At 36.2% G+C, this 27,667-nt stretch overlaps 4 protein-coding genes across 8 annotated transcripts in view; 3 read left to right on the forward strand and 1 right to left on the reverse strand.

Moving 5' to 3' along the window:
* The window catches only part of LOC125680442 (probable ATP-dependent RNA helicase DHX35), a 138,355-nt gene extending 134,675 nt beyond the window's left edge, over nt 1-3,680 (reverse strand). For 3 of the 5 annotated variants that reach the window (XR_008802113.1, XR_007371958.2, XM_048920075.2), the window contains exons 1-5: nt 3,521-3,660; nt 3,173-3,306; nt 2,961-3,053; nt 2,385-2,462; nt 2,162-2,266 (exon numbers count right to left, since the gene is read on the reverse strand). Coding sequence is in view for 2 of the 5 variants with exons in the window: in XM_048920075.2 (XP_048776032.2) it covers nt 2,162-2,266; nt 2,385-2,462; nt 2,961-3,053; nt 3,173-3,306; nt 3,521-3,554 (444 nt within the window). In the remaining 3 variants the exon portion in view is untranslated. Of the gene's footprint in view, nt 1-2,161; nt 2,267-2,384; nt 2,463-2,960; nt 3,054-3,172; nt 3,307-3,520 lie in introns of all 5 variants that reach the window. The other 2 variants (XR_008802114.1, XM_048920045.2) reach the window with 1 other exon arrangement.
* A 5,108-nt stretch (nt 3,681-8,788) lies between these two features.
* Nucleotides 8,789-10,173, forward strand: LOC125664843 (probable thiopurine S-methyltransferase). Its single transcript, XM_048897643.2, has one exon. It carries the CDS (start codon nt 8,834-8,836, stop codon nt 9,566-9,568), a length of 735 nt encoding a protein of 244 aa, XP_048753600.2. The 5' UTR covers nt 8,789-8,833; the 3' UTR covers nt 9,569-10,173.
* Nucleotides 10,174-14,951: 4,778 nt separating this feature from the next.
* Nucleotides 14,952-17,702, forward strand: LOC125680426 (uncharacterized). The gene is made up of 2 exons (XM_048920023.2): nt 14,952-15,420; nt 15,573-17,702. The coding sequence occupies exon 2, from the start codon at nt 15,580-15,582 to the stop codon at nt 17,026-17,028; it is 1,449 nt and encodes a 482-aa protein (XP_048775980.1). The 5' UTR covers nt 14,952-15,420; nt 15,573-15,579; the 3' UTR covers nt 17,029-17,702.
* A 3,178-nt stretch (nt 17,703-20,880) lies between these two features.
* On the forward strand, nt 20,881-27,352 carry LOC125680420 (uncharacterized). Its single transcript, XM_048920010.2, has 2 exons — nt 20,881-21,082; nt 23,805-27,352. The coding sequence occupies exon 2, from the start codon at nt 23,826-23,828 to the stop codon at nt 25,218-25,220; it is 1,395 nt and encodes a 464-aa protein (XP_048775967.2). The 5' UTR covers nt 20,881-21,082; nt 23,805-23,825; the 3' UTR covers nt 25,221-27,352.
* Nucleotides 27,353-27,667: the final 315 nt, after the last annotated feature.

Raw genomic sequence — 27,667 nt, forward strand, 5'->3', positions numbered from 1 at the left:
TCAATTTTTAAGATTTTAGGAAAACCAGCATAACTGGGGAGGGGGGGGGGTCAATTTCATGGTTGTGGAGTAGAGGACAATTTCAATATCCATGAATTTGTTTGTACCACAATAATTAGTCATCCACGAGAATCAATAATCCACAATAGATTAATCAGGTAAAAAACTTAAGTGATTTTACTTTGTATGTATAACTAAACATAATAATTCACTACTTGGCTTAGGACGAACCACAATTGTTAATAGCAGTCCAAACGGTTAGAAATACTTGACCGCATAGACCATTCTAAACCAGTGATTGGGAAGGTCATGCGTCCTGCACCATATTCAGGTGAAAATTGGCGCATTAAATTATCTAATCCATGCGCCAAAGTGCGCATTCATTATCAATTGTAACTTACGGTTTTTTTTCTCTAGAAGTGAATTGGGTACGACTTTCTTATCATTTTTATACTTGCGTTTTTAATTCCTATGTATTCTGATACACCGAATCTCATTGGTTGAACCAATACAAATCAAACTAGATAACCAATAAACTGTTTCCTCTTACACCATGCGCTCGTCTTCTCATGCTTATACTTTAGCGTTTAAGCTTTGAAAGTCCAAGTACAGATATAGAAACGAAAGAAAGTGAAAAAAAAACAACAAAAAACAAATAATGAAAAAAACAACAAGAGACTGTCTTCAAATACCAATGCCGATAAAAGCAATGATACCGTTGAGAAGGGGACATTGAAACAAAGAAGAAACATTTTCAAGAGCGGTGGAAAAGATTGTGGTCATGGTTCAGATTTTCATTTCAAAACAAAAATGTTCCACTGCACATTTATTTATTGAAAATGGCCATTCAAAATATGTTGATGGCCCATTAAATCTGAAAATGGCCCATTGAAAACTAACCGTGGGGCCATAGTCCCATAGGCCATTTTGGCCTTCTCAATCACTGCTAAACAAAGATGATCCAAGCCTTTTAGATTCTCACAATCTTATATTATCACAACAACCCAATGGGGTTACGACGTGCTTGGGTACTAGTAATTATTGCGATAGAATGAATGTGTGCCATATTTGTTTGCTGATGATCACAATTCCGACATGTACAATGTACCCATACTCACACCTAATGACTGACACTAAGCAGACAACATACTCGTACTTTACTTACTTATCCTCTTCGTCCCCGGTGGGACATAAGGCTTCAACAAGTTGTCTCCATCTACCTCTGTCCTTGGCAATATACTGTGCCTGTCCCCATGAGTAGCCCATTTCCTCAATTTCTGATGTTACGGTTCTCCTCCAGGTGGTACGTGGTCTGCCTCTTTTCCTCTTTCCAGGTGGTGTCCAGTGTAGAGCTACTTTGGGAATCCTGTTCTGGGGCATTCTCATTACGTGACCAAGCCATCTCATTCTTCTTTGTTTAATCTCTGTGCTGATGTTCTTGCTTTTGCACTTTTGGTGTAGGTTTTTATAACTGATTTTGTTTGGCCAAAAGATTCTGTTTATTTTTCTAAGGCAGCTGTTGTGGAAGGCCTCAATTTTTCTCATATCACTGTCTATAACACGCCAGCATTCAGACCCATACAGGAGGACTGATTTCACATTGCTGTTATAAAGTTGGACTTTGGTCCTCAGACTGTAGCTGTTTGATTTCCAGATGGTTTGGAGTTGGGCGAATGCTGCACGTGCTTTGTTGAGTCTTGCCTTTATGTCTTTCCCGGCACCGTTGTCCTTGCTAAGTATGCTTCCTAGGTAGGTGAAGTCCTCTACCTCCTCTAGCGGTTCTCCATTTAAAACCACAGGTTCCACTGGAGCATTTATTGTCATCACCTTGGTCTTTTTGGTGTTGATGTTAAGACCAGTTTGTTTGGCAAACTAAAGCACAATGGATTGCCCGGACTTTTGCAGCCTTGCGTTTTAAACAATACACAATTTAGGTCTGGGATGCGTCCACAGACTCATCATTGTGTCCCAAATAATTATTTTGCATCTAGGACACAGATTCGAAAAACCAGTGATAGCAAATCAAGTAATTGTTCAACCTCCTTCATAAAAGTTAAATGAATTATTATGAGTACAGCAAACTAATGTTACAGAGTTTTTACTGCACTTGTATCACATTGATACTAGCTGCTGGTAAATGCATATTGTATGATTTTCTTACTTTGATTCGAGTGCGTGTAGGATCTGACGTGTCGTCAAATCTGATTGTGTATCCCACTTCATCCCCTAAAAGAGCCCCTCTTTCCTCTGCAACTCGTGTGGCAACCTTCCAAAATACATAGACAAAATTAGCATGAAAAAAGTCTGACATACGTCTAAAGAAATTTTGTATTTTCTGTATACTTTACGATCACAATAATAATACATATGTACGCATAACTCACAGTGACAGCAGCCACTCGTCGCGGCTGAGTGACCCCAATCAAGTGACCTTCTGCTCCCCATCCAGCCTCCAGTAAATACTGAAACATTTCAATAGTACAAATACCAATGGTACTACATTATACTGCAAATATCCATTAAAGGTATTTCTGACATTTCATTTTAAACAGACAAATGTGTTGCATATAAAAACATACAAATAAAAAAAATAAATAAATAAATGTTTATTCAGTATATACATACATACAAACATAAATACCAAGGATAACCCATGAAAGCTTGAAAGCTTATTTCCAATGGGGTCCTTTGATGCATGGATGTTTACACTAGGGGGTCATTTATGTGGGAGGAAACCGGAGTACCCGGAGGAAACCAACGTGTCCAAGCGGGCGACCGACATACCCTCTCACATACAACTACTGCCAATCACGGGGATCAAACTTGGGTCGCAGCGGTGAGAAGCGAGAGCACTATTAAATGTATGGTTTTCACTGTCACACAAGGTATGGCTGAATATTATTTTTTTTCCCTTTTTTTTTTAAATTTTAAGAAATTAGAATTTACATTTTTTCACATACCTGAGGTATCTGAGTAGATTTTCCACATCCTGTCTCTCCAACAATTACCACTGTCTGGTACTTCTCCACCAAATACAGGATATGATTCCTCAGCTGTTAAATCAAAAACACTGCATTAGTAAGTGGCACCTTGAAACCATCTTCTGAAATACTTTTGTATTTCAGGTATATATACAGATAAACTCTAATTGACACATTTCAAACTCTCATGCCTTAAACACTGGAAGTTTTTGTCGCTGTTGCTCAAGAGACAGGGATACATTTTGATTGTACACCACAGTAGTCCCCCCTTCCTCAGCAATTGTAGTCCTCTCCTCCTTCAAAGCCTGGCCCGGAGCTTCAGCACCTGATAGTGACAACACAAAACCCTTCATAAATCGACATGTGAATTGGTTCAATGCAGTCATAAACTGGTTACCTATAATCAATGTGTAACTGTAAGGATGATGTACTTAGACACGGAAAGAACAACACAACCCTCAAGATTATTCTGGCAGTGTCACTGGGTGTGTGCACATTCAACAATTGTATGCTTGTAGTTTACAGTAGAAATTATTTACCAGGCTTCCAAAACTTTGGTGCAAACGATGACATTTGCAGATTAATTTAATTTAATTCCAGACTTGACATTAGGTGATAAGCTGTAATCACGTTGGGTACGTGTCTTTCTCCACGTGCACTTCGTTTGTCTGACGGCTAATATTTGTTTACTTCCGTTTTATTTTGCTCATGCGCTTCACGCGTTTGAAAGCCCGCGAAAAAAAAAAAAAGTTCGGCGAAACTCGGTTCTGCCGATCTAATACGGGGCACTTTCAAGGGGAAACTCATAATCTACCTATTATATAACATACATTATGACAATAAAAGGTGTTAGAAAATTATAGGGGAGCACTGGGACTAAAATTATTTTCTCATAAGAAAGACTAGAGACATGTAGGCCCTATATGGTATATATTATATATCTCTGATCAGATATTGACTTTTTAAAGTTTGATACCAAGTTACTGCAATTTTGATGGCTTCATATAATACATTTACATCCTTGATTAAATGAATGCTGTTGCTATATATAATTTCCTAGTTTAAAGATGCAATACACACTTTTTCGAGTAAGTAGCAGTGTAATGTATTTTGGGAAATTCCATATTGGAATAAAATAGCCCGCACGATGAAAATAGAATGAGGGACTTAGTCTTTAAATATTTAAAGGATTCTGATTCCTGCATAGTTGGTCCTTAATTGTTTGATACCTTTTCTCCATGTCAAATTTCTACTCTATCGAGCCTCGTAGTTCATGCCCTGATGTATTTTCAAAAATGAAATCTGGAACCAGTTGCTCAAAAGTTTAAATTATTTTATGATTTAATTTATTACAGTAAAATACATGTAGTTCTTATAGCTATGAATTTCATAAGAATAATAAACGATAAAAGAAGCTATAATTTTTCCCACTCTCAGAGAAATAAATGACAAGATCTTTTGATATTGGGAGAACTTATATTTTATTGAATGAAAACCTTAAAATTTGTGTCATTTTGTTGATATCACCTCACTAAAAAATGGACAGAAAATAGTAAAAATGACTACATTGGTGACATATTTCAAGCCCTGTTAAACCCAGGAGCTGCCGGGGGCTTCGCCCCCTGGACTCCGTCCTGGGAGAACACCAAAGCAGCCCCAGACCCCCAGATTATAAAATTGTGCCCGTCACTTCATTTCCTGGATCCGCACCTCCCACCGGTTAAAAGTTTTGAGGAACTGGGACCCGAGTTGGTTTTTTTTATTATTATTATTATGTTTTACACAATTTTCGATCAAAATTATCCTTTGACAGAGGGCTAAAAATAGATTGGGGATTTCCTGAATACGGGGGTGAATCAACTTGTGATACTTTCACCATAGATGCTAGCTAGTGATAATAATCTTTTAAAATATGTTTAGAATATCCCTATTTCTTAATGTGTCATGAGTAACATTTTTTCAATTTTTGCATGGTTTTCTCGTAGACATGCACTTAAGAAAACGGCACACACAAACACCTGCAAATGCGACATAGGGACACACAATCCTAGAAGAAGATTGCGGTGTGCTGAGGCGTTTCTTCCCCTGCGGCAGCAAGCTGTCTCGTGGTGCATTGGGAATTACCCTTAATCGTCAATCGTCTCCAGTAGTTGCGACACCGGCCAAATGCGTTTCTTATACAAATGGGCCATGTACTTTTCTCGATCTGACAAGCCTAGGTTCATTTCATGCTTTACCGCTTAAAGATGGGCGTGCTATACAGGCACTTGTTTCATACATGAGTCCCCCCCCCCCCCCCCCCCCCCCCCCCCCGTGGTATTATTAAGGAGGGGAACTCATGTATAAAACAAGTGCCTGTGGCGTGCTACACCGGTAACTGCATGGTGGGATGTGATATTTTTGGTGGTTTTCATACTATCATTACCTAAATTTAAAGCGGGACAAAAAATTTTGGGGAATTCAATGAAAGACTGACTAAGAGGGAACTTATAGTCCAATCCTATTAACATTCAAGAGGCAAATTAACATCGGTTTAACTATTTCCAAATTCTTATCTATAATTTTTCTGTTCGTACATCATATATTCTGACAACCAGTAGTATTGACTATAATCTCTCTGGTATTTGATATTTTCTGTCGGGTTTTCTCCCTTCCATTTGATCAATATAGGGATATCCCCAATTTCAATGGACAAAATTATAAGTGATTAACAATTACACACACATGCCTTCTTGCGCGATTGGTTATTTCATCTGTCGTGTAATTGATCTGAATTCGGTAATTAATGAGTCGATCTCATCCAGATCAGTGCATCAGGGCTTAGGAAAATTTATAGACGGAAATATTTTCACAAGAACTTAACCAAGCGTAATTATCATTGATACTATTGGGGAAATGTGTTGGAATCGTGATAGACTTTGTAACCCGAGGTTGTAGTCCATATGAAGAGGTTGTACATGTGTCTTCCGAACAACGATGTGTTTAGTTTCCGTGTCATTGACTGAAGTAAAGTTCCACCTTCAATATGAGACCAGAGATGTAGAAAAGATACAGTTAGAGTTTATAAAATCTGTTTTAGGCGTGCGAAAAAACATAACTTCTGTCTCGGTGTATTTTGAAACTGGGAGGTTTCCTATGAAAATCATTCGATTCTTCAGAATGTTCAATTTTTGGTTTAAAGTGTTGCGTAGTGAAAATTGTATAATTAGAAATTGTTACGATGAATTATATTACAACTGTGATAGAATGAAAAAATGTAGCAAAAATTGGGCCTATTCTATTAAACAAAAATTGTTCGAGATAGGATTAGGATATATTTTGTTATTTAAGTTATTAAATATAGTTTATACAAGTTTATTCTGTATCGTAGTTATCGGGTCTATATTTAGAATCTGGCAGATCATGTGATCAAATGGACCAATCAGTATTAATCTGTATAGCATCACTGCATCAGTTTGAAGTTCTTCTGTGGCTAAACAAAGCAATGTTCTACCCTAGAAGAAATAAGTTTAGGGAACACAAACCAGCAGCATTTTACACATGCATGTTTACATAGCTATAATTCATATACCTTGCAGAAACTCAATTTCAATGCAGGTTATCAGATATTTTCATTGTAAGACCATCAGCTATTCTTGGTACAAGGCCATCGGCCATTTACATATTACAGGGCCATCGGCCACTTGCATATTACAGGGCCATCGGCCTCTTACATATTACAGGGCCATCGGCCACTTATACTCAAGACCATCGGCCTCTCACCATTACATGCATGGCCATCGGCTATGCTCTTAGCAAGCATTTCAGCTTAAGCTTTCAACTTGACTGATCTTGTTTTAATTTGAGATGCATGTTAGAGTTGATATTTATCTTGGATGTTAAAAATCATGCATGTGTTTTTTGATGTATCTTGTTATTCTGTAATTCGCTGAGTAGTACCCAAAAGGCAAAGTTTGAATAAAATATAATAACTTTTCATCTGTGTTATTTATATAAATGGTGTGATCAGGAGAATGCAACTTCTAATTTTTTCTTTCCTATTATAAAACAGATGTTGACCGATATGTTTGTTCAAAGTTTAGTTGAACAAATTAATTGTTCTTCAAAGTGTATTATTTACAAACATGTTATTGATCACTTTTCTTTACAGTATTACCTTTGTAAACCTATACCTAGTATGTACAAAAGGCACATTTGTGGAATCAGACTATCTTCTCACAATCTTGAAATTGAAACAGGCCGCCACAACAATATACTTAGAGAAAATAGAGTATGTAAATTTTGTAAAAATGACATAGAGGACGAATACCACTTCGTATTAATTTGCTCTCATTGCGAGGAATTTCGTCATAAACATATCAAAAAGTATTATTGGCAAAAACCATCTGTTTTCAAATTTGTACAATTATTAAGTGTTCATAATGTACACGAACTTTGTAATTTAGGGAAATATTTATGTCTTGCATTTAAATTGCGAGAAAACCTTGTTTAAAAGTTATTCTCCGTTGCTTGCTTGAATTTGTACACCCCCTACAATGCCATTTTTATGTAATTATATATACATATGTGGACTGTTAGTCCCCGAGGGTCTATACAGCCCAGTAGCTAAGTACTTCGTTACTAGCTTGAAAATACGGATGTATATTTAATTGCTGTTATAAAATTTAGAAATTCATTTCAAAATTAAGGATTATCTCCCTCATGCATAGCTCTTATCCTTGGACGAATTTGGCTCCACTTTTTGGCACGCTGTTTTTGGCTATATTTAGCTCTAAAACTTCATAGTTATTTCGGATTTCAAACATTTCGGTTGAGCATCACTGAAGAGACATTATTTGTCGAAATGCGCATCTGGTGCATCAAAATCGGTACCGTATAAGTTTTACATACATGTATTGTAACTGATGTGATAAGACAATGTCTTAAGCAATAAAGAGAGTATGATTTTTTAGAACAGACAGTGACGAAGATGTTTGTCATTTGTTTGATGGCATTATGAAGGGACACATTCTTCTACGTTTTTAATGACGGGATGACAAGCAGGAATTTACTCGTGGAACTCGCCACTTTTATTTCTTTAAAATTGCTATAGCTAGTACATGTACGAAACCCACTCACTTTTTAGGGAACCATCCTCCACATCCGCTATATAAAATGCGTGGTAATGATCTAGTCAATACTGTTCATCCTCAGCTTATATAGCAAGAATAGAGCCAACTCCATCGTTTCTATCTCCATGTATATAGTTTGCAAAATGTGCAGACCAGAAGCGACATACAACTTCCTTACATGTACATGTATTTCAATTTCTTTACATGATTTTTCAGAGAATCTCAAGCTTGGTTTGACCCCAGAGACTAGAGCCTAGAAGCTTCACTAATTTGGGATTTTTTTGACCAGCATATAGCAGTTGGTGAAAATCATAACCCATGACCAAAACATTGGAGATTCTATACATTTATTTTTCCCCAGTAATTTAACAGGACACATTGAAATCGATTAAGCGTGTGGAAAATCAAATCAAGATGACATGCAAATTAGTAATACATGGAAAAAATCCCGAGATGGTTATTTCGCACTTAAAGTAAAATAAACGTGTGCTGTAAGTTGTCATATAATTCAGCCTACCGAAACTTGTTATAAATTACATGTTGTAACATAATGAAGTTGCATGGATATCAATCCTCAAAGAAAAGATTGATTCAACAAGTAAGTTTTATTTCAAATACCTGACTGTGTTGCTTCTCTTCATAGATTGCATTTATAACTCAATTTCAAACAGGAAAGAACATTAGATTTTGTGTTTATCTCGCTCCCATTTCCACTAATCATTGAAAAATAATAAGTCTGAAATGCCCTTTGGGTGCCCCTTTGACATGCATGGTATGATAGGTTATCGATTCAGAGCAGGTAAGATGGCAGACACCGAAGAAAATGAGCAAAAGATGACCGTAGACAAGTGGAAGGAATCGTGGAGTTCTCCAGATGTGGATTTCCATAACCCTGATCTGAATGGAGTGTTCTTAAAATATAACAACAGAATGCTTACAAAGCCAGACATGAGGATATTTGTGCCCCTGTGTGGAAAAGCAGTGGAGATGAAATGGTTGTTGGATCATGGATATAAGGTTGTAGGGCTGGAGGTAGCTCCTGTTCCATGCAAGGCATTCTTTGAGGAGAACAACATTCCTTATCAAGTCAAAGAAATTGGGGCCATTCCCGGGGAGAAATATGAAAGCTTAGACGGCAATTGTGCTATCTATTGCTGTGACTTTTTTCAAATTTCTGTGGACATTTGTGGAGAATTTGATGGAATCTGGGACAGCGGCGGACTAAATGCCATGGAAATTGAAGATAGGGCGAAATACATTAACATAATTCGATCACTGATGGGCAAGGGATGTGTAAACATGACAGAGTTTAACAACTTTGATTTTGACACCAACTGGAGCATGTCAACGACCGATCTGAAGAAGTGCTTCGGTGAGGGATACCAGATTGAAGATGTGGCAAAAATGGATGCCCCTGAGAAAATGAAGGACATAGGCTGTATAGCCGTGCTGTTGTTCACGATAACCAGGATATAAAGTTATATTAAATGTATGCTTTCTTGTGACTGAGTGCAATCCGTACGACTTCATTTGCACTGTCACCTTGAAAGCAATACAAGGTCCATTAGCTAGTATTCCGTGGCCTCTGTATATGTTAATCGTTACCAGGTCGAGTTTGTGAACTTTTGTGAAAGTTCTTTTGAAATGTGTGCAATGGATTTATTTGTTCAGTACATGTCTTATGTGCCATAGACGATGGCAGTTTGTATTGAGGGATCTCAACAAAAACGCCTACAAACCTCATTTTCACAAGCTGTACATGAACATTTAAAGCCATTAATCATTAGGTTCAGTGTCATGCATGTGTGTAACAGTACATTGCATTTAGAATGTTTTTACCTAAATGTATGTGATTGCACATGGTCTATAGAAATGATCAAACTTGACTCCTAATCACTCTGGCTAGATTGAGTCAATTTGAGTGGCTGCTAGCCTCAGCCTAGTATCATTCTGAATGTCCTTGATAAAAAGTAAACCAGAATTGCATTAATTTTTGTTTCAATAGCGTTTTGTAAAGGATATTAAAATGCATTGTCACTTTTATTTTTGTACTATTGTTAATAAAGTGTAGGAAACCGGAATTGTATTATGTTTGTATGAAAGGTGAATATAACGAACAGTGATCAATCTCATAATTATGTGTAGACAGTGTAAAATGGTAACAAATGAAACATCCACCAGTATCTCTCCTCCGCAAGGTGTGACTTCTTACAACAGCAGAGAACCTGTTTTAGGTGCTAAGCACAAGAACAAATATAATTTCCAGGGTCCATCACCAGTATCAAATCTACATGACCCTTGCCTACCAATGAATTTTCACTCATATCTCTGGATAAGCCTACCAATGAATTTTCACTCATATCTCTGGATAAGCCTACCAATGAATTATTTTCACTCATATCTCTGGATACGCCTACCAATGAATTATTTTCAATCATATCTCTGGATACGCCTACCAATGAATTATTTTCACTCATATCTCTGGATAAGCCTACCAATGAATTATTTTCACTCATATCTCTGGATACGCCTACCAATGAATTATTTTCACTCATATCTCTGGATACGCCTACCAATGAATTATTTTCAATCATATATCTGGATACGCCTACCAATGAATTATTTTCACTCATATCTCTGGATACGCCTACCAATGAATTATTTTCAATCATATATCTGGATACGCCTACCAATGAATTATTTTCACTCATATCTCTGGATACGCCTACCAATGAATTACATGTATTTTCACTCATATCTCATGATACGCCTACCAATGAATTATTTTCACTCATATCTCTGGATACGCCTACCAATGAATTATTTTCACTCATATCTCTGGATACGCCTACCAATGAATTATTTTCAATCATATATCTGGATACGCCTACCAATGAATTATTTTCACTCATATCTCATGATACGCCTACCAATGAATTATTTTCAATCATATATCTGGATACGCCTACCAATGTATTATTTTCACTCATATCTCTGGATACATCAAAGATACAAGTAGATTACACCTGTCTTGTCAGAAAAGCTAGCTTGCCCTTTTTTCCTGTGGTGAAATCAGTGATTGCATATATTGTGGACTTTGCGAATCCGAACATCTCGAACTCGGAATGACCAAAATTCTTTTCTATAAGACCGAGGGTTAGTAATACTTCAAACATGAATTTGTTTCACATTGTTTACCTATTCAGTCATATGCAGCAGGTGAGGAATATGGCTGAATAAGTAGCTAGACCACTCAGATTATTGGAACCTCACATTTCAACGGGAAAATATAGGCTTTGTTGTAGTTTCCACAGCATTATACCACGAACTCCAAGCATGATATAGACAGTGGCCTGTGTAGAGTATTCGGGGAGTGCTTGCTATGGATTTCCTGGGTAGTCTCTCAAGTGAGAACACGGAGACGGTGAAACTTCTACTCAAAAGGATAGAGAACACGTAACGGTAGAACTGTTAGCTTTCTGAGACGATATTGGGACCTATCTGATCTGTCCCAACATTCTCTCAGAGAGCTAGATAACAAGAAGTTTGATACAAACTATTTTATTATTTACATTTTCTCCTTTGAGCCCCTTTTGAATGACTGCAAGACTTGAAAATTTAAAGCACAATAAATAAATACATGTATCAGACGATTCAGCATGGCAGATCACGAAATACATGAACAAAATATGACAATAAAAAAGTAGAAGGAATGTTGGAGTACTCCAGATGTGGATTTTCATAACCTTGATCTGAATGAGTTGTTCGTGAAATATAAAAACAGAATGCGTACAAAGCCAGGCATGAGGATATTTGTGCCAATGTGTGGAAAAGCAGTGGAGATGAAATGGCTGTTGGATCATGGATATAAGGTTGTAGGGCTGGAGGTAGCTCCTGTTCCATGCTTTGAGGAGAACAATATTCCTTATCAAGTCAAAGAAACTGGGGTCATTCCCGGGGAGAAATACATGTATGAAAGCTTAGACGGCAATTGTGCTATCTATTGCTGTGACATTTTAAAATACATGTACTTCTGTGGGCATTTGGGGATATTTTGATAGAATCTGGGACAGTGGCAGTCTAAATTCTATGGAAGCTAAATTCTATGGAAGCCAACGACAGGGCAAAATACGTTAACAAAATTCGTGCATTGATGGGCAAGCGTTGTGTTAATACATGGTACGACAAAATTTGTTAACTTTCATTGTGACACTAACTGGAGCATGACAAGAGCAGATGTAGAGAAGTGTTTAATGATGGATACCATGTTGAAGACGCAATACAGATGCCCCTAAACGTTTAAAGGATCTAGACTGTATCTACATACAATTGTTAGACTTAAATTTAATACATGTGTATTAGTATATATTCTCTGTAACTACAATTCAACAATATCAGTTTGACAAAAATACAATGAAGATTTGAGAAACACCTATGATTTATGGGTTGGTTATGTTATTGTACTGTACGAAGCAACACTTAACAGGTGAATAATCATGCACAGAGAAGAGATATGATTTATGGGTTGATTATGTTATTGTATTGAAACACTGAACAGGTGATTAACCACGCACAGAGAAGAGATCTGATTTAGGAACACAAGAGCATTATCAATAAAGACGGCGAAAAGAAGATTTTAAGTATACATCCATTTTATAATCGGCCCGGTACAAGGACTATGCAAAGGTGTACTGAATGGTGAAGATAACGAACAGCGATCAATCTCATAAACTTTAAAATCAGACAGAACTTTTTACATGTACGTCGTAAGTTAATTTTCTACATGTACATTGTCTATGTTTACAGTATATACCAATGCCTGTATTCATCACATTGTGTTTAGTGACTTGTATATTCAATGTTAACATCGGGGACTAGAGATATTTTAGGTTCTTTCAATGTCCGTTGTAATATTTCACCACTCGTACTTCTTTTCCTTTTAAAGTGCTCCAGACTGGTACAGTTTGCACTGAAACAATTCGTACACAACAACGTGCGTGGGGAAGAACTAGGAAGAATTGTCTGATAAACTGATGTCTCCCCTCCCATTTTCTCTTGTTTTTAAAATATTTTATAGGGATGATCTTTAAAGTGGAAAATTAAGAGTTATCGTACATAGCAGTCACCAATATGTACACATGTGTGTGTTTCAATCAAGGAACAGTGTTGTGAACATATGATAGTAAATTAAACTTACCAATATACCAAATATTAAAGGCTTATGTCAAAAGACAAACAAAAAACAACCCATTATGGTTCAGACAAAATATGCCCCAAAATTCTATTACTTGACCTTTATTTACATGATAGGTCAAAGTCAAAGGCCACCAAACATGGCATATAGCACACTGTCTTATCATGGTCTACCAACATACCATATATCAATGGCCTAGCCCAAAAATTCTATTATTTGACCTTTACATAAAAGGTCAGAAGTAATAAAAAGGGCATGCGACAAATGGTATACCCACACACCATATATCAAAGGCCAATGTCAAAACAAAAAGTTGCTATATGTGGTCCGAACAAAAAATGCCTAAAAGGTCAATGAAAAATGGTACGCGACAAACTGTCTTATCATGTATACCGACATACAAAATATCAAAGGCCCATGTCCAAAGACAATAAAATTGGGGTCCGGACAAAAAAGTACCTTTACCTGGCCAATATAGCCTCAGGGCTGCTGCTCAGGGGTACAAAAACACTAATACCTAAACAAATAGAGTTAACTGTTTTCACCTTTCCAACAGAATAAATTGTTATCCAAACAAAAGGAAATGTTCAGATGGCAACTTAGCAATGCAAATATGTCCAAGTCACCACTTCGATTTTTTGAAATTCCAACTAGAGTAGAAGGACAGTGAAAGCTACATGTAAATGCATATTATGCACTTCCACGATATTTGGAAACACAAAAATCACCCCAATTTCCTTAAACAATTAAAGGTATGAAGAAAAAATATCAGTACATTTGTAATAAATATTATGCTTAAAGCATGGAATTGTGAACATTTATAATGACATTACTTCTATTCAAATAATTTAAAAGCAATAGTACTTGCAAAACATAAGATGTGAAAACTGCTATTTGTAAAAATATGAGGTGAATAATTTACACTCTGGGTTTGAAATCACTGGAAATATTTTATACACCAAATAAGGAACAATTTGTCATTAAAACATTTATGGACACAGGGAAAAGGTATTCTTCTTCAGAATTTTGCCAACGCAACATTACTAGTGCTCTCCTTCATTTCATTGCTGGGGACCTCATGCCATTTCCCCTTGTTAACAGTCAGAATTGCAGGGCTTTCGTCCAGAAAAACGCAGACTTGGGGACAAAACATTTCATCAACGAATGCAATTTAAATGTTGAAATAATTATTTTTCAAATGAATGTTATGTAATGGCCATGCACTTCATCAAACATATCTTGATAAAGCACTCAAATGTAATCATGATTAATTCAGAAAAAGTAATGAATATAATCAATTACTACCTAAAAGAGAAGTAATTTAATAGTAACTGTAATTATGAAATTTCAAAGTAATTGTTATTTAATCAATTACTTTTCAAAGCAATTGACCACATATCTGTTCATTATAGGTTTCCTGCCCTATTGGATAGCGCACTCGCGTAGCAAGATTTGTAAGTATTTTTCTGAAGTATTTGGGTTATTTCAATTTACTCTTTATGACAAGGAAAAAAAATGAAGACACACAAAATATTTACGTTTATGTGTGCTCTGTGTGAAAATTTGGATGTCGAGTATATAGGAAGAAAATAACAGGAAACATAGTCATTGATATTTTAGCCTTCAAATTGATCACCACCGAAAATTCTTCCTGTATAATGAAGGCCCATTGTTTTCGATTTTCTGTATGTACATTGGAAGTTGTAACTTGGAAGTAGACGTACTGTTACTTCTGAAAGATTGTTTAATTCGTATAACGAGTGTTGGGCTAACATCTATGACACCAAGTCTGTACATGTATGTAATAGTTAAGTTTCATTTTTAGCATTGTCTGGATGATAGAGGTAAAACCTTCGTCTTCATGTATCAGATATGCATCGTGTGTTGTTTATTCGTGTCAGAAGACCTTTAGATAATAGATCCTTGATGATACGAAAAAGATGTATTGATCTCAAAGTCAAACGTAAAATTAAGGAAGGTTTAAATCCTGGAAACCCGACAAAATTCTTGAACTTTGATTTGATATATATCTGCGTGTACGTAATCATTTTTCGATCGTTAGGATGAACCATTCAGAGACAGTATTGTTTGAACTTGGATTTACTTCCTCTCTATTGTGTTCTTGACATTTTAGGTGAGTATCTCTATGTACACAGATGAAATAAATATTTTTGATATTTCCGACGCATTGGTAAGGTAAGGGTATTATTCCAAGTCATTAAGCAATGATATACATGTATGTCGATGTTATCATCACTTATTTCACCATAATTTCAACTTCCACAGACCCAGGATGACGAACGCCTTACAGAATGATAGCAGCATCGGACATTACCTCGTTGCATCTGGTATGTTAGGTGGATATTTTGCCCTGATACTCACCTTCGGAGAAGCGGAGCATGAAGCCGAGCACATTGTAGGATATGTTTGTCTGTTTGTCCAGTTGTTGGCTTGTATTGGCATTCTGTACGCTTGTATTGCCATGAACAGAAGACGAAACGATTGGATCAAGGAAAAGCGAAGATCGACAGTAATCATTACAAAAGTTGTTGTTTTGTGGATTTTTGGATTTGCCCAGTGTTTCCTCCATGTGGTGTACGACAACCTTCGTTTAAATTGTGGTGATATATACATCCTATTATCTCAAAACGTAGCAAGATACAATTACATCGTGTTTACATTTTTGCAGACACTTTTTATTTCTTACTGCAGTCAATATACTTTCTTTGACTCCTGGAAAATGAGGTATATTATTTCGCTTTTGACCATTTCGAATCTGTTCAAATGGTTAGAGGCCAATATATTCAGTATCTTTGTGAAGACATCATCGGATATTTCAAACTATTATGAAACGATGCAGAATTGTTCATACATAAAAGAAAACAATTTGGAGTGGGTGTTTAGAGTAACGGACATGTTGCTCACTCCTCTTCTGATGGAATTCAGTATTCTGGCGGCTACACTTATTTTTGGCCTTTCCCTTTCAGGAAATTCTAGAAATCCCCAACACCACCTTGACAGATTTCGTGGTCAACCTGAATCCTATAGAGAAGCCGCCATTAATATACAGCTCTCCAGAAAACACAAATTAACCACAGTTGTTATTGGAACCATTTTGAATGCTCCTTTTGTATTTTACGCTATCATGTTTACAGTGGATGAACATCTATTAGTCGAGATGATTTTTCCATGGCTACTTTCAATCCTCGGAGCGAAGATAGTTATATTTTTTCTTATTCTTATTGCTTTTCATATCTTCCATAGAATACTGCAGATACAAATAGAAAACCGACACTTAAATTTTGATAGCGCCGCTCTTATCTTATGCTCTTGTGTGGTAAGTTTGTCTGGTGTTGTCAATTTTTTGTTTCCACACGGAAGAAATCTACCTTTGATAACATTCCACACCTGGTTCAACGTCATTTACACAATTTATCAGACAATTTTCATCTTGTTTGGAACATCGGTGGAAATTCGAAGAGGGGATCCAAGGGTATTAACCACGGCTAGAGTGATTGTGATAACTCTAATCAGCTACAACCTCTTGTATTGGATGAAGGATTCACTATTTTTTCAAAGATCAATTGAAAATGATACGCGTAATAATTTCATACGTACTATATTTTTTGTGTTGTACCCTTTTCAGTCATTTTATAGATTTCAATCTGCAATGGAACTGCTTCTACTGTACTCCAAATTATGCGCGCCACATCTCCGTATGTCGCACCATACATTAAGATAAATCTCATTCACGCTTATAGATACATTTTACAATGTTACTTTATATCTGTTTTACTTTGCCCACGTTATGCAAGTATATGCATCTAAATCAATTCCAAGTATTATTTGTTCAATATATTGTGCATTTATTGGCTTCTTCACATTTTAATGAACAAGTGAAGATAACGAATAGTGATCAATCTCATAATTCCAATAAAAATTCAAATTTAAGAGTAGGGCAAACACGGTCCCCTGGATATACCAGAGGTGGAATCAGGTGTCTAGGAGGAGTAAGCATCCACTGTCGACCGATCACACTCTCCGTGAGTCATATATCTTGATCAGGTAAACCGAGTAATCCCTAGTCAAAATCAGTATGTAAAGAACGGCCTAACAATTCGTATAAAACATGTCAGACAGTATTCGACCCAATGATAGCATGCATCTGCAAATAAGATCATTATAACGGGTATCGAATTTGTGAAATGCTGACTTAAATGAGACTGTTGAAACCCCTGGAACATCAAGGAACATCAACGTATTTATCAGTAACCTGCCTCGATTTTAAATTTATCATATGCAGATCGTGTATCGATTCAGTTTAAAGACCTAAACACCATCTCGTTGTCATATGATTGTGTTGTTAGTTTGCTGTTGACATATATAAATGTATTTAATAAAATATTCAAATATGAAGCAGATTTAGAAGATTATGTGCGTATTTCGAGTTCCCCGAGATATGCATCGTCGGTTACCCACGCGTGCTTCTACTCAATTCTCTCCATCATCATGAGGGAGCGTGAGTGGACTCAAAACCGTGGTTTGCGACGATGCGAGATATGTCGCATGGACATATAAATACAAATGAGAATTATTGATTGATAAGATCTTCAACTATTGTCGTCTTTACGTGGTAATTCAATCATACTGTTTGAAGACCACCTAAGACTACGTAAATATTGTCAATGTGGAACTCCAGCATCTTATAAATATCAACAAAGTACTTGTGCATAGAATCAGAATGGTGTTTAACAATATTTTTGGGATGACTGAGCACAGGATATGAATCTAATCTCAGGTATTGAAATGTTTTATGTCTGTATAATACGTTGATGTTACAGTGGTTCCAACAGTCTCGTTTAAAGTCAGCAATTAGCAAATTCTATAGCCGTTATAATGGTATTATTTGCCAATACAACCTCGCATTGGGTCAAATGCTGTCTGACGTGTTTCATACCGATTGTTGGGTCGTTCTTGACACATTGATTTTGACTACGGATTACTAGGTTTACCTAATCAAGATATAGGGCTCACGGTGGATGTACCCGGTCTACAGGAGATGCTTACTCCTCCTAGGCACCTGATCCCACCTCTGGTGTGTCCAGGGGTACGCGTTTGCCCACTCTCTATTTTGTATTGCTTAGGAGTTATAAGATTGATCACTGTTCGTTATCTTCACCTTTCATGCACGAATTGTGCTCCTTTGTTAGCTGACCTGTTTCTATATTCATATGAAGCAGAATTTATTCAAAAAACTTCTATGCGAGAAGAAAAAATCTCTCGCTGTGGCCTTCAATTCGACATTTAGATATATCGATGACGTTTTGTCTATTAACAATAATAGCTTTCATTCATATGTCGATTTGATATATCCCTGTGAGCTCGAAATAAAGGACACTACAGAGTCGTCCACTTCTGCTTCATACTTAGATATTTTATTGAAAGTAGACATTAACGGCAAACTGACAACTCAACTGTATGACAAACGGGATGATTTCAGCTTCTCCATTGTCAACTTCCCATATTTATGTAGCAATATTCCATTATAATAATAATAATGTGCGGCATTTATATAGCGCATACTATAATTTGTAATTACTCTAAGCGCTTTAACAATGTAAAATGTAAAACATGATAAGATTAATCAGAGCATAAAATATAAAATCCAATAAAATAAAACAATTTAAACATTACGAGTTCATGCGACAAACCAGCCTTTACTTTAAAAAAGAATATATTACAAAATGTTTAAAAGCCTGCATATTATCACCTGCATATGGTGTTTATATATCTCAACTGATTCGATATGCAAGAGCTTGTTCTGCGTATAGTCAGTTTTTTATATCGAGGTAAGCTACTGACAAACAAGTTGATGGTACAGGGATTTCAACAGTCTCGATTGAAGTCAGCATTTCGCAAATTCTATGGTCGTTATAACGATCTAGTTCGTCAATACAACCTCGCATTGGGTCAAATGCTGTCTGACGTGTTTCATACCGATTGTTAAGCCGTTCTTGGCACACTGATTTTGACTGCGGATAACTCCGTTTACTTGATCAGGATATAGGTCTCACGGCGGGTGTGACCGGTCAACAGGGGATGCTTACTCCTCCTAGGCACCTGATCCCACCTCTGGTGTGTCCAGGGGTCCGTGTTTGCCCAACTATCTATTTTGTATTGCTGATAGGAGTTCTGAGATTGATCACTGTTCGTTATCTTCACCTTGCATGCATCCATGTGCATTGGATGTTTGGTATAAAATCAGTTGAACTGTCGAAGTCTTACTGTTTTGCTTTTCAATGAAAGTGTTTGAGATTTATAATGTACATGTATTTTTTGTATTGAGGCTCTTCGTTATGATTTGATAGAAGAAAAAAATCTTTTGCTGTGACCTTCAATTCGACATTTAGATATATCGACGACGTTTTGTCTATTAACAATAATACCTTTTATTCATATGTCCATTCGATATACCCCTGTGAGCTCGAAATAAGACACCACAGAGTCGTACACTTCTGCTTCATACTTAGATATTCTATTGAAAGTAGATATTAACGGCAAACTGACAACTCAACTGTATGACAAACGGAATGATTTCAGCTTCTTCATCGTCAACTTCCCATATTTATGTAGCAATATTCCATTATCACCTGCATATGGTGTTTATATCTCTCAACTGATTCGATACCGAAGAGCTTATTCTACGTATAGTCAGTTTTTAAATTGATGCAAGCTACTGACAAACACGTTGATGGTACAGGGGTTTCAACAGTCTCAATTGAAGTCAGCATTTCGCAAATTCTATGGTCGTTATAACGATCTAGTTCGTCAGTACAACCTATCATTGGGTCAAATGCTGTCTGACATGTTTCATACCGATTGTTGAGCCGCTCTTGGCACACTGATTTTGACTACGGATAACTCCGTTTACCTGATCAGGATATAGGTCTCACGGCGGGTGTGACCGGTCGACAGGGGATGCTTACTCTCCCTAGGCACCTGATCCCACCTGTGGTGTGTCCAGGGGTCCGTGTTTGCCCAACTATCTATTTTGTACATTATAGTCAGTGCTCCTTCGCCAATCGTCGGACATCACAAGTGAATATGTAAATTCTTTTGAATATGACCATAGAAAGGGAGGGCCCTTGTCACGGAAAAAGAACTCTTACTACTATGACTGAAAGTATCATGGATAGGGAAAAATATATTCATGTGAGGTAAAACTGGTGGCGTTTCTACAGAAGTAAATAAAAATTAAATGGCATGTCAACATACTAATCATCCAAAACTTACAAAGCTAATCAAGCGTGAAATGTTAAAAGAATCATTTATGATTGATTTTATGCATTGGTTAGTGCATTATCACAGGTGATTACGCAAATGAATGATTAATAGTATGCAATTACGGTCGTTATCCATGATTTTTGCTGTCAATGCACTTTGAATGACCATTATGTGATAGCTATTGAGGAACTTGCAAATTATGTATTTTATGAGCACATTAAGGAAATATTCTCATTTGTGAACACTTCGTTTCCATGGTAATTCATTGTGTTTCTTGTAAAACAAGTCTGAGCCAATTCTAAAAAAAAAATCATACGGACGTATCGTGTTACTAGTCTTATTATGATTAAATAAGCTTTTAAAAAAACTTGTTCAGTGTGTAGATTTGAAAGCTTTCAATACATAATGGCGTTTCAATTGATTATTTCCTTGTGAAGATTAAGACGCTTCACCTGAATCATTAACAATTTGTATTTCAGTTTGCTTTTAAAGATTAGGATACCATTCGGAAGGTAAGTACACTTTTTACATTTTGATTAAACAGTTATGATACGCCATCTTTTGTTCTTTATATAATCCGTTTTTAAATCGGGACAGGCTACTGACAAACAAGTTGATGGTACAGGGGTTTCAACAGCCCGTTTAAAGTCAGTATTCAGGGATTTTCCACACCATTTTGGGAATGGGGCCTGGGCCTTTAGAATTGGGAATTTTAACGCCATTTTGTCCAAATTAGGAATTTTAGAAATTCACAGTTTTACAACATATTTCTTAAAATACGCTTTTTTTCAATAAAAAGATGAACATTTTCTCTTCATTCATAGAAGTTTTTCTTATCATAACATTCTGTTTTTCATTGCAATCAGGGTTAAATGACACTTAAACCTATTTTTCAATGATGCATGGACTGACGGAACACCAGCTTTCAAATTTCCAAGTGACCCTAGCTTGTAGATCTCAGATGGTTCTTCAAAAATGTCAGGAAGAGAAAAGAGACAGCATTTTCCCCATTTTACTTGCAATTCATGGCTAATAATATTGTGTATTTATACTTTCGAATACTAGATGGATTTTTTTTCAATTACAGTTGAATTAAATTTAGATTTAATCATGGAATTTCAATTACATATTGTATTGCTTTGAAATTTGACATAAACAGCCTAACCATATATAAATTATTTTTCAAATCATGATCTAGTTCATCATGAAACTCTCTGTGATACTATCTATGCCAATATACTTGTTCAATCAGTAGGAAAAGCACCAGGCTTGGGAATTAAGTTATATTTTCATATCCAGTAAAATCATTTTGTAAAGTAAATATATCTCTAAATGTACATATGTTAATATTAATGATAAAAGTAAGCTAAATTTGAACTAATGCTGCTTTATACAATGCAGCATACAATATCACAATTTCTGGTGATTAGACTCTCCAAACGAAGTGTGCTGCTTCAAAGATTAAAAGAATTATTTTCACTAAAAGTACACTGAAAATACATTCTAAATATATATGATATTTACCTAATAACTCTCAGATAAGTTAAGGAAGTGGGTACAATAAGTAAAGCAACAATATAGCACGAATTAATCAAAGAAAAAATGGAGGAAATTCGGATTTATCGAACAGTTGTCGATATTTCTGGAGTGTTTTATAAAATGAACTATGATGGTAGTGCTGTTGAATTACATTGAATCATTCCACTTTCCCCATGACAATATTCCAAAACAAGACAATTTTTTATTTGACTTGAATTGGGAAATTATGTAGACAAATTGGGAAAAAATACTACTATTTTGCATTGGGAATGGGGCCGAATTTCCGCCCCCTACAACAGGGTGGAAAATCCCTGTAGTATTTCGCAAATTCTATGGTCGTTATAACGCTCTAGTTTGTCAATACAACCTGTCATTGGGTTAAATGCTGCCTGACGTATTCCATACCGATTGTTAGGCCGTTATTGGCACACTGCTTTTGATTACGGATAACCCTGTTTACTTCATCAAGATATAGAGCTCACAGTGGGTGTGACCGGTTGACAAGGGATGCTTACTCCTCCTAGGCACCAGATCCCACCTCTGGTATATCCAAGGGTCCGTGTTTGCCGAACTATCTTTTTTGTATTGCTTAAAGGAGTTACGAAATTAATCACTGTTGATTATATTCACATTTCAAAGTGCTCACTGTTTAATCTGACACATGTGATATCAGGCACTCTGGGATTTCCGACCTAATGTGCTATTGAAAAAATAATCTTTATAATTTAACTAGAACCAGTATAACAAGGGCAATAACTCAGGTGATCGAATTACTAAAATATATGTCAAGTGGCAGGAAATAGAGTAGGATATTCCATAACTATGACCAACACTTCGTAATGAAAACACAAGTATAAGTTTAAAATTCATTAGAAAATATAAAGGTTAATTTACTGTAAACGTATTATATTTGGCGTGTACGATATTTGGCGGAAATCGTTTTTTCAACAAGTTAGCGTAGATTTGATTTAGCGCATTCGTGAATTACTTCAAAATCTAGATTTACGGATGGCATTTAGCGATGTACTTGATTTAGCGGAAGCTGTGTTCCGCCAAAGGCGCTAAATAGAATACACAGCCAAATGTAATACATTTACAGTATATCATTACAGGTTCCATAAAAACAAATAACAAAGAGTAAAGTGCAAGCACGGTTTTATTATAACGAAATGGCGGAGAACAGATTTTAAAGTCAATATAATTGATTTGTGTATGAATATTTTAACGGTTTAGACTCTTCAATCGAATGAAGAAAATCTACTGATAACTCAGGTGATCGATATCTGTCACGTCTACTATATCCCACAAAATAATAGGTCATTACAAATTGACATGATGGGCGACGAATTTTGGAAGATAACGTGCGAAAATGCGATCTCATGGTAAGAATTTGTTAATATCAGAGTCTTTGGGGGAATTTCCCTTCTGGAACATTTGGTTTTAGACAGTTTGTTCTGTCGAAAGAATTACAGCACCAATGAAATGATTTGTCAGTTAACTTTTGTTTTACGCTTTATTAATAATGAGGATGTGTGAAACATCTATTGTCGTAAAAATATATAATATGTCGCATTGTTGACTTGTTTTGGTAATACTATCCATGGCTTTCAAACAGAAGATGCACGTGAATGTTTTCAAACTATGAATATTTGCTATCAAAGTTTTTAGTCTATTAATACATTAAAAATATTTCAGAGGTGACATCATCTTGACAACATGAGAAGCATTTCTAGTGATGGGACCTCCGTCTATGAAGAAATGGGCTTTTCTTTGGCAGCATCTGTCTTCGGAGGGATCCTTATCGTTCCAATAGTTTTTTATGGAGTGCTACCTGGAACGTATATCCTTAGCTCAAAGATCACCCTAGGAATAAATGTTTCTACTAGAATGCTTGGTCTTGCAACAATGATTTACATGGTTTTATCTCTAGTTCGTGGCAGAAGAGACTGGATATTGAGTACAAATCACTCGCTAGTGAGGAGGATCAGACTAGGGTTTCTATGGGTGTTTTGTGTTTTAAAATGCACAACATCTGTAATGCATAGCCTTTTGCGCATTTTCTGTTTAAAGGGTGAAGGTATGCCTTCTTCCGTGATCGCTGTTCTTCTGGTTGAGAGTTCCACATTAGTCTCATATGCCTTCCTTCAGATGGGGTTCATTACATATACTAGAAGATACATCTTTTATAATTTGACATCCGTTAAATGTGTGACTTTCATTGTTGCTCTGTCCAACATCATCGAAGGACTGACGTCACTTTCACGTCATATATCTGAAGACATGAACGGTATAGTCAGAATGTACAATTGCTCATTTGTATCTAATACACCAGGACGACGCTTTGCGAGGGCGATAGATCTCTTTAGAGCACCCATATCCCTTGAATTTTCTATTCTAGCAACCACAGTGGTTCTCGCATTGAGATCGGGAAGTGGATGGACCATGGAAATAAACCGCGTAGAATTGATCGCCACTTATAGATATTTTCGGAGAAGAATTGCTATGGTATTGAACATTATTATAAGCGTGGTTGTCAATTTGATAATTTTGGTAACTGACGTTACTTGGGTGGTGTGGCCACACAATAAGATAGGTGGAGATATTCACCACTACGCCGTACTCACACAGAAAGGTCTTGCATTATTGCATGTTTTAATCATTCACTACTGTCTCTTTAAAAAACTGAATTTACAGATACGAAATACTATGCTGAACTTCAATGATATATCATTGTTAATAGGTGCAGCTGCTGTCGTTGTTTATATCATGATATCACACGTCATCGCCTATCTTGATGTGCCATTTGTTGTGTTAAACTTTCTCTTCACATTTTACCAAACAAATTTCCTTCTTTACGGAAGACGAATAGCGTATGCGGAAGTTGACAATATTTCTTCGTATACTCTTAAAGGAAGTCTAGCAACTTTGATTGGAATTAATATGACGTCATGGTTTAATAATTCATTTTTCACGCTTATAAATATATCTCGCTGGAAGCCAATACCGTTGATCAAAGATAACAACTACATTCTCTATATGATTTACCCTTTCTTGGCATATTTCCGATTTCAGTCTTCAATGGAACTTCTAGAATTCTACAGAAAGATATGACGACATTTGGTAATGCTTACACTCATGTTCTTATTCAACTCTTGTATACGTATTTAAGAGTATTTAAGGAATGACTTTAGTTATGGGGCAATTATTCGAGTATAAACTGGTTTGGGTCAGTTTACGCTTTATAATCCGCGAAGCGAATTATAAAAAAGCGTAAACTTACCCAAAGCAGGTTATACTCGTATAAATTGCCCCAGGATTAAAGTGATTCCTTATTATTTAATGCAAGAGACAAAGATACTTACCTTCGTTTATCAAAAAGTACATAAACTCGAAAAAATACAAGTCAACTGAGCCGCGCAATGATTCACTTAGCAACAACGACGAAGCGTCTAGCTGTGAAGCATTCTCTCACCAGAGGGCGCGTTACGCAAGCTTCACATACACCTCTGTCAACGCTTGGAATCACGTGACAATATAATCACATGATATAAACATTCATTCTCGGTTTCCTTTCTCTTTAAAAGTTCAGGCAACAGGTGATACATCAGGCTCTTTTCATAGCCAACTGACACTTTAAAAAGTGCATATTTACCGTTTAGCTGTTTGTCTCTTATTTTGCAAGTTTTATCGTATTTTTACAGCCTTTCTTACTTTTGATTCCATGTTTACATTTAAATCTCCACCACGTGTATACCCTACATTCATACGCATATTACGAAGTAGTTCGAAATTTATGATCAGAAAACGGCGATTTTAAACAATTTACAGTAAGCATCAATTTGATTGCACCAAAAACATATCATAATATGACTAAATATTTAGTCCAAAACATAAATGTTGGATCAAAGAAACTTTTACAAGATTTCTGTAAAAAGCCGTTGACAGAGGTGTAGTGCGAGGAGCGCACGGAACTCTGGGTAGAGAATGGCTGTGAAGGTCGCCATCTTTAATCTTAGTTCTTCTGATGTTTGTCATGATAGAAATTATGTTTAGACTATGCATGTAATGCGTATTTCGCTGCCCTTTAGAGATAGAGATCGAATTTGAAGTCGCTCATCTCCAACAGATTGAAAAAATACGGGAAATTGCATTGTTTAGGCATTGTTTAAGCCTACCCAAAATGAATCTTCAAATATCAGAAAATGCAATAATTTGTGGCTTTTAACTCTGTGAAAAAACTTCTACTACATAAAAACTTACCATTCCATGCAACATTGTCGCTAATAGTAAATCCAACATGTGTATAAGCAAGTGGCGAATTGCGATTCACATGTCAATGTGACTAACGTGATGTGATAAAATGTGACGCATGAATTTTTGTTTGCTTTGTTGAAAGGCGGATCAAGCAATGAAACACCCCCACCCTTTTCCCAGTGAGAAATGTATTTCAAAATGAACAAGGCAATGCTTACTTGGTAAATCATTAATTCGAATATAATATCTTTGTTTTAATCTATTATCCGACCATCATACAGAGAAGGATGTTTTAGAACAGTGATTTGCGAACAAGTAAATGCTAATATTGACAACGGGAAAACAATATGTGTATCAAACCGAAGAAACTTATTGTACACGTTGACTTTTCATAGAAGGATGCCAACAATGCTGCGATGTAAATTTAGAGGGAGAGAAAAAAAATTCCTGCATCTGGTTGTCAAGGGTGTGTGTCCCCCAACCAAACCAGGTTATACAAAAATAACCTGCGTTCCTCAATTGGAATTTGACCAATCAGAGACTAGGATACATTAAGAATTAAATTATTGAAAATTATTTAAAATCACTGTTTAAAAATATTTCTTGTCATGGTAATAGTGTATGAGGTTATAGAAAAGATGGTTGTTCGTGGCTTAAAATACATTGTGGTTTTAGAAAGTGTGTTTGTTATTAGTATCCTGTTCAATTCATTTCGCAAAAAATAGCCCCAAATCGTCGTAAAACTGGTGCACACACACGCACGCACGCGTGCACACGCGCACACCCACCCATCCACACACAAACACACACGAGATTATTTGTAGTGAAATCAGTGTGCCAGGAACGGCGTAACAATCGGCATGAAGCACGTCAGACATCATTTGACCCAATGATAAGGTTGTATTGGCAAACTAGATCGTTATAACGACCATAAAATTTGCGAAATGCTAACTTTAAACGAGATTGTTGAAACCCCTGCACCATCAACGTGTTTGTCAGTAGCCATATGCAGGTGATAATGGAATATTGCTACATAAATATGGGAAATTGAGGATGGAGAAGCTGAACTCATCCCGTTTGTCATAAAGTTGAGTTGTTAGTTTGCCGTTAATATTTACCTTCAAGAAAATATATAAGTATGAACCAGAGTTGCAATACTCTGTTGTGTCTTTTATTTCGAGTTGACTGGGATCTACCGAATCGACATAAGAAGGAAAATTATTATTGTTAATAAATAATTCGTCGTATATATATCTAAATGTCGAATTGAAGGCAATAGCAAGATATTTCTCTTTTCAGGTAGA

This window comes from Ostrea edulis, chromosome 1 (assembly GCF_947568905.1).
Source record: "Ostrea edulis chromosome 1, xbOstEdul1.1, whole genome shotgun sequence".
Taxonomy (NCBI): Eukaryota; Metazoa; Mollusca; class Bivalvia; order Ostreida; family Ostreidae; genus Ostrea; species Ostrea edulis.